Source organism: Physeter macrocephalus, unplaced genomic scaffold (genome assembly GCF_002837175.3).
Source record: "Physeter macrocephalus isolate SW-GA unplaced genomic scaffold, ASM283717v5 random_112, whole genome shotgun sequence".
Lineage (NCBI taxonomy): Eukaryota > Metazoa > Chordata > Mammalia > Artiodactyla > Physeteridae > Physeter > Physeter macrocephalus.
This window is the reverse complement of record NW_021145398.1, coordinates 3,345-11,634: the sequence shown is the minus strand read 5'-3', so window position 1 is coordinate 11,634 and position 8,290 is coordinate 3,345. Positions and strand designations below refer to the sequence as shown.

The 8,290-nt window shown below is 43.8% G+C and overlaps 1 protein-coding gene across 1 annotated transcript; it reads right to left on the bottom strand.

Annotated features, from left to right (window-relative positions):
• Positions 1–1,081: 1,081 nt before the first annotated feature.
• Positions 1,082–6,789, bottom strand: LOC102974401 (F-box only protein 42; the record flags this gene model as incomplete). The annotated part of the gene is made up of 6 exons (XM_028484047.2): positions 1,082–2,458; positions 2,975–3,091; positions 3,764–3,820; positions 4,301–4,397; positions 5,706–5,816; positions 6,632–6,789. Coding segments are annotated over 6 exons (1,656 nt in total), but the record flags the coding sequence as incomplete, so codon positions are not given.
• Between the last annotated feature and the right edge of the window lie 1,501 nt (positions 6,790–8,290).

Sequence of the window (8,290 nt, the reverse complement as noted above, 5' to 3'; positions counted from 1 at the left end):
GTGACAGGTAAACATGACAATGACAAAGAAGGAGCTGCTCCCAAGGTCAGCCACACATCAAAGAGGCCAAGCACATGATATTCAACCCAATCACCAGTCAACAGCCAGGTAGAAAAATGCCATGTCACAAGCAAGGGCAAAAATCATTTCTAGAAGGAACTGTTATTGGAATTCTCTCCCAAGATCAATTTCCACATTCTATAAACATGGATGGGTGTGTCCAATGTGCTTTGGAAACAAAAAGAAGCCCATAAGGTAAAACCGAATCTTTTGATGCTTCAAGGATTTCTCATGATACTGGCATCTCAGAATTCCCTGCTGGTCCCCTAGTGACACCAGAGAAAGGATTCCAGAAATATTTCTAAGAGATTTCTCTGGGCACCCAAGCTTAATAAAAGAAAGTGCGAAAGGTTTTAGGGCTTAAAAAAATCCACATATTAAAGAAAAAGAGGGAGGGAGGGAGGGAGGGGTGGGGAGGGAAGGAGGAAGGGAGGAAGCAGGGAAGAAAAGCAGCCTATAAATAGAAAAGGCAGCCTCTGAGGATCAGGTTTTAAGGGAAAGAAAAAGAGAACAAATGTGGTTTTTGGCAACTGCAAAGAAATATGATTGTCAGAAAATTCCACAATCAGACACGAGAATGTTTTCTGAAACATGGAGCGAGCAAAGACCAATGGACACTAGGTGTTTCTGCATAAACTTTGTTTCACGATGATCCTGGCACACAACCGTGGAACAAAATCCCTTGTTGGGTAACTTCCCTCAGTTACAAAGAGCAGAATAGGGCCAGGCATAGGGCATTACTGCAAAGAGAAGTTTTCACAGGTCCTCTGCGGGCGGGGCAGGACGGGGAGAAGAACAGTTTTCTACAGGTTACTTTTACCCTGCCAGCCCCTGAAGCATGGGAATCTGAAACCTCTAGTCGTGCATCTTACACATGCCCTTTCTTTTTCTAACTCTAAGAAGGCCAAATAAGATTTACACGTGGCTCTTCAGTTTCTTTAGTAAGGTTCTGGTATTAATCTATTCCCTAAATTCTTGGTCTAGTTATCAGCAAAGTAGAAAAAGGCAGCACAGCCTCTGCTAAAACACAGCAACAATTTTATCTGAACCAGGAAGGAGATCTCTCCCTCTTTGTAAACAGAGTTGGCTATATAATATATATTTATATAATTCTTTTCTTAATGGAGATTTGATCCCAGCCTGGAGTGAGTGAGGTTGGGAATTGGGGTTTGGTTTATGAGAGTAATTTTGTCCTTTGTTTTCTCAATTCTCAGTCCAAATGCTTGCACGCTGGAAAATTCCAAATTAAAAGCCACAGGAAGGGAAAGGGTTTTAGAACATATTATCTCTTTGCTCGCACAAAGTACAAGGCGTTTGTTTTTGGATAGTACTTCACATTCTGCTTCTTGTCCATGAGTCCTCCAAATATGATGAGTTCACCCCTGCCTTGTACCACTGTATGCAGGCTGGTTTCGGGAGGTCCAACCACAGAACTGCTATTAAATACTTTCCATTTGACTCGCCCCTTCTCCTTGGTGTCTTTAATGTCCAGCACGTACATCTGCATGGGCTTGCAGTTCATACTCTGGTACAAGGGTTTGCCAACATTTAGGGACTGTGGAGGGTGGTGGCCCAGGCGCCGGGCAATGGGAGGTAAGGAATGTCCATCTCCTTGGGCAGGCCCTGGGCGGGGAACGGGCACTGTTTCTCCACTGCTCAGGTTCTGGCTCCCAGGGGAGCCTGGAGAAGACCCCAGAGGAGGACTTAGTGCTGCGGAGGCTGGGGGGCCTTTGGACGACATTGCTTTGATGGCCTCTAGGCTCCGACGCAGGGCACCTGGGGAAACGGCTCCTGCAAGGGCACTGGCCACGTGCGGTGGGGTATGCACACCATTTGTCTGTTCAGGAGGGTGTCTCAAACTTCCCCCAACTGTTCTGTTGTCCACACCATCCATATGACTGCTACTGGAAGCAGGTTTCGGATCCCAGTTCAGATCCATTGATCCTAATCTTAGATCTTTCTGATCTGGCAGTGACCCTCGTCGGGGGGCCAAAGAAAGTCCCATTTTTAGGTCATATCCTTCAGTGGTAGATGGAGTGCTAGGAGATATAGCCTGTACAGGGCTGTCCAAGGAAGAGCCACCTACAGCTGCTGATCCTGGAGATAAATTCCCACCATTGAGGATGGGAGAGCCATCGCCTCTGGCTGGGGAAAGGCTTCCTTCTCGGGAACTTGAGGGGGTCTGTCTTTGCGCTCTGGGCCTCAGTGTTCCCCAGCGGCCGTTAACACAGGGAGCTTCATCCATACTCCTTACTGGAGACTGAGAGCGGTATTCTCGAGGTTCGGGAACTAGGGCTGGAGGAGTGGCACTGATAGGTGATGGGCGAGAGTTCAAACTGGGGCTGAGTGGGGCTCGCCCACTAGGAGCCTGGCTGAAGACCACCACGCACTGCCCTACCTGGAAGACAAAAAAAACCTGTGCTCAGTTCTGATCATTCATTGAACCATCAAACATTTTATCATGAGCATCTGGGATGCGCCACGTGTTTTGTAGGTACCTGAGATGTAGAGATGAAAAGAATGCAGTCTGCCCTCGAGGCTAGATGTGGGGATAGACATGGGAACAATTTGTTGCTACAGGGAGACATGTGCTACCATCTGAATTATCTCTACAGAATAGGGGTAGAGTGGAGGAAGGAATCAAGTGTTTGTTTGGGGGACCCTGGGGCAAGTTTTAGAGACAAAGAGATGCTTAAAGCTGGGGCTTAAAGGATAAGTGGGGCCCATGTTAAGTTTTTCCATCTAGTGGCTCATGTATGTGAGAAATACCCAACAAGCTACGGTCAACGTCCACCTCTTTTGTGGTATCAAGGGCTTTTCAATTTCCATACAAAGTTGCTTGGAAATCTGATGAGTTAATTTGGCTTCAGAGTTTAGGACTCTCCTTCTGCTGGCCTGTCAGTTCCCTACTTACTCGGCAAGCTGGATGGCACCACAGTTCTGGGGCCCCATGGTCTTCATTTTCTACCTTGAGTGGCTGCCAGGCCCAGGGACCTGAGTGCATGTGCAACAACCAAGCATCCTTGAACAGCTGTAAGAGAAGCACCAACAACAGGACTCAGGTGTGGTACATGTTACAAAACACATACAACACAATCTCAAAGTTGTGCTGTCTGTCATAGAGTGTGTGAATTCTTCAGAAAGAATAGCAAAATCTCTATAGCCATTCATTCATTCATATATTACCACTGGCCTGGCACATGAAATTGTACTTGTGACCCCACGAATCAATTTTAAGTGGTTTTGAATTGTGCCTGTGGTTTTATGTGTGTGTGTGTGTGTATATCTGTGTGTGTGTGTACTGATGAAAGGGTAGATAATACATATCCAGAATGTCTGAATCTGCATTCTTAAATAAATTCCACGTGAACTCTGGCCATTATCCACCTGCTTTTCTGTCCCACCCCTCCTTGAAAAAATGACAGCAGCAAACCTTATAGCCCAAAGACTAAGTGGGAGTTCGGAAGACTTTAGATATGAATATTCAATAGACGAATGTCTTTGATGAAAAGCTTCCCCCCGCAAAAAGAGAGTGGAGAGGAAGGCCAGAAAATACAAAGGCTACATACCCAAAGTGGAAAAGGTATTTCCTAAATAAAAATGCTACAGAAATGGCCTTATACACTTTTACAAGATGAGACGGGAAGCAAGTTTTGAATACTTAGCAGCATGTGCATGGGAACGCCATACCAGCAATACTCACAGCATTGGGACCGCCACACCCTCCAAGGATTAAAATAGTTGCATCATCTATGACAATCTGGGGAGAGGAAGAAATTTAAAATAAACCTACAAAGACACAGGCATCTGACCTCCTATACTTTAGTGGTAAATGAAAATAGTCTACTCAGCTCCCAAATGAGAGTATTCTATTTACCATAAGATCTCCATTACCCAAACCATGTCAATTCTGATCCTTGTAAACAAATTATTGATGATTCACCTGAATGGATTCTTTGTTGATCAAACGTTATTAACATGAGAGTGCAACCACATAAAATGCAGGGTTCTCTTGAAAAATAATAAAACAAAGTAAATGCTTTCAGGAGAGGCATAATATAAAGCCAACAAAAATAATTATAACCCATTAGAAGTTGAAAAATAAATACCAGCAAAAAAGAATGATAAATTCTCTTTGGCTTATGTATGTTGGCATCTTACCTGACTCCCTCCTCCCTCTCCTGTCCTAACTGAAAGATGCTACAGTGTTTGCTGAATAGTTATTTTAATTTCTGAGCACCTGAGACTGGCCACCTCGAGGATGAGGACTAGGGCCGGAGATATTCGGCTTGGACCACGCCCACTGCTCGAGGTCAAGGACCCAGACATCGTTGCTCCTATAAGACAAGGACAAAAGAATGAAGCAGTTGGGAGCTCTCAGGGACCACAAGAACTGATATAAATGAAGTTACATGCATAAGGATGTCCCCCAAAAGTGCCACGCTCATAGTTAGCACTCAACTATATTTTTCTTCCCCTCCTTTCCCTGGAAAGGAGACCTTCAAACCTTTGCTCTTTCCATTGACCCATAAGGCCTCATTTGAGTCATGTCTGTAGCCAAACAATAATACCTAAAGTAAGAGTTAATTAACTGGTGATACCAGGAAATAGATACTAGTCATGATATAGCCTTTCAAAGGCAAAACCCACAAGGAAGAGAAAAAAATTATTCAAAAGGCAGTTCTATCATTGTCCAGGAGATAAAGATTTATTGACTTTGGCTACAAAAGGTAATTTGACCATGGCTAATGAAAGCTGCAGTTTTATCAAGGACAAATTGGCATCTCCAACCCTCAAGGGACCAGTATGGCAAGGATAGACTCCTCAATGGCAGTCTCTATTTTACGGTCCCCTCTCCATGGTCATTTATTCACACATAGGAACACAGGAGTAAGAGCTCCAATACCTTAAGCCCTAAACCCTCTCATCTGGAGGGTAGAGCTCACATTGTCTCCTCCACACTGTTTTAAAATAAGAAGATGGAAAGTACCCTAAGGGGGAACAGGGTTGGATCTGGAATGGTTTTATTGCTGACAGCTCATCAACTTCCATTTCAAAGCACAGGGGAAACGACCCCTACTGCTGTTAATGCCAAAGCAGATACATAGTGATTCAGACAGACTGCTCTGGGTCTGGCCTGAGCTGGCCGGTTGCGGCCAGAGGTGGAGGACAGCGGGCAGGGAGAACCGCCTCACAGAGGATGTCAGGCCTGACACAGTTTTCTTGCTCCTTTGGAGAGTGAACCACTTCCACCTGTCCTGTCAATCTACCTCTCTCCTTCTCTAAAGCCCCAAGGGTTACGAGCTGGGCCATAAAGGAGAAGAAGGAAAAGTACTCTGCTTCTCAGAGGGTGGCCTTCTGTAGGCACAGGTAGAAACAGACAAGGTGGAGGCCCCATCAGAACCTGATCCCACTGAGCTGAACCAGAGATTCTACACAGCCCTGATTCTATGGAGCAAGTTTTTCAACTTATTGGTCTATGACTAGAATCAAAAAATGCAATACTAGGCGGTGAGATAATTATTTAGATTAATCAGAACCATGTTCAGGAATACTGACCCTGACTAGTTTACTTTTCTGACCTGGTTTACTCTTCCAGGAGTATTTACATTCAGGTTGATAGCGAGCAAACCAAATATACTTACATTTGCCGGGATCCTAGGGAGCCACCAAAGACAATCATTTTATCGTCTATCACACAAGAAGAATGCCCAGCCATGGGAGGTGGGCCATGGGTTGTCACAATGCAGTTCCACCTAATATAAAAAGACAGGAGGAAGCCAAGAAGTCAGCCCCTCGGCTTCTGGTCTTATGTGTTTAAGGTGGAAAACAGTAAGCAGGCATCCATTTAAAATGACAATCCCATCACCCTTAGTAGAGAAACTGTTAGGATAATAAATGGAGGATGGCACAAGGTATTTATGCCTTTTCTACGAATCTGCTAACGTTATATACACTTTCAACTTCTCAGTGTGTATGGCTTGGAGGTAGAGTAATGAGAAAACAATGACAAGGGATTCCATTATGGTTCCTTAGCTGCTTCGGCCTAGTTTGCTGAAGGAACACCACCTGCTATTTCTTCCTAGAGGCCTGATCTGATCAGTAGCGGCTGCCAAGAGCCCTGTACTAAGTAGTCCATTACAAGGAACAGAGGCTACTGTCATTTAAAAAAGACAAGTTTGTAAAACAACTGGGAGTCAGTCTTGGGGACAAAGCAGGGAGTAAAGAATCATCTGGATCCATAGCACTCCTGGGGAATCAGTAGCCAAAGCTGAAGAGCTCTCTATTCTTCAACTGTCTCATTCATTTTTCTTGGAAGAGGAATAAATGTCTTCTACATTTTCTCTTTGGAATAAGCGTTCTTAACTTCAAGTTTTAAGCGGGTCCTGTAAACCCTCTGAAACTGTAGGCAAAATCTGTGCATATGTAAAAATTTTGTTTTCCTGGGAAAAGAGTCCAAAGCTTTCATCAAATTCTCAAAGAGATTCCTGGACACACAAAAAAAGATAAGGAATCCAAACATTTTAAATCTTCTACTCCAGATTGAAAGGATCTTATCTTTGCGGCTTACCAGTTTTTAGAGGGTGAGTAAGTATGTATTTCATCAAAGAACCTCTCTGGTTGGTGTAGGGGGTAAGGGCTTGGCCGTGTCCAACCACCAAACAGCACCAGCAGGTCCTTGTATACAACCAGAGTCGCGCCAGCTTTGGGGGAAGGATAGGACCCTGGGAGAAGTCAATAACAGCATAGTTAGGATTCAGGGCCTCACAAAAAGCCATAAGTAGGTTGTCTATAGATCACCTTTTCCTGGAAGAGTGGCAAAACAGGAACCAATACTACAAAGCATAAGGGAGAGGAGGAGACAAAACTGGGTTTGCAGGTCTGAGAGAAAACCATCACCAATTTATACGTCTTTTATAACTGAAGTAAAGAAACCTGAATTAGAGGAAAGTTACTTAGTCTCTCTCAGGCTTAGTTTGCTCACCTGAAATTAGGGATGAGAGTATATATCTCATAAGGTTGTTTTGAGTATTAAACAGTATATTCAAAACACCTAGCACAGTGCCGGGCACATAGCAGGTACTCAATAAATGTTGACTCTCCTGTCCGTCCCTTCAATAAGCTTAACAGAGATCACAAAGGAAAGCATGTAAAGGATCTGGGGAGGAGCATATATAGAGGCTAGATACAACTTAAAAATAACTGCTGCTAACAAACATAGGTTAAAAAAAAAAAAAAAAAAAAAGGAGGCAGAATGCAGTTCTCATTTGTCCTGTAAGTCAAATGTTAACATAGTGACCTTTGGGCCCCTAGCTATGGGCCTCACTAGCACAATGGAAGCAGACTTTCAAGGTTTGATATGAAAGCATTCCAATGAAACTGAAGCCAAGAGTGGCTACTAAGGCCCTCCAGGCTGGACCTCTGAGCTATGATGACCAAACTTCAAAACAATAGAAATTTGGCTTATGCTGGAAAACTTTACAGCTAACAAATGTCCCACAGGAGCATCATGTTTCAGAGCTTCTTGTCTTTGAAACAATAGCTATTTCTCCCAATCCCTTACTCTACCTGCCACCTTTAGTTTGCTCAAGACCAAAGTAATTTGTCTCATCCAGTATTTACTAATACTAGAATATTAAAAAGAATTTTTGTTGTTGTTAAAGCTATAGGATCTATTTTTCAAAGGAAATCTTAAGCAGAAAGAATCCAAGCAGTATATTAACATGATAGCTGTTGAGGGGCTCCAATTTAAGTGGATAAGTTGGCCTCCCCCTTCAGCAAGGGGTATGGGAACACAGTTTGAAAAGCCCTGCTCAGACTGCTTTAACGGTGCCGATTACACAGTCCTGAGGTTGAGAAGGTGGAGAAGAGGACTGTCTTCCCTGGGATGCAACTTAAGAGTAACAACATGAGGAAATTCCCTGGCAGTCTAGTGGTTAGGACTCTGTGCTCTCATTGCTGAGAACCTGGGTTTAACTCCTGGTCAGGGAACTAAGATCCCACAAGCCGCGTGGTGTGGTTAAAAAAAAAAAAAAAAAAAAAAGAGTAACAACATGATTTACTAGGAAGGTCCCAGCACTCAGAATATGGAGTGAGCATCAGATATTCTGAACACTTTTCTAATAGAACACACATCAACCCAGACCAGGATCTGACCACAGAAACAAGTCTTCTCTAGGAATGGTTCTTGCTGAGACACTAGGTGAAGTATTTCATGAGTCAGTTCTTG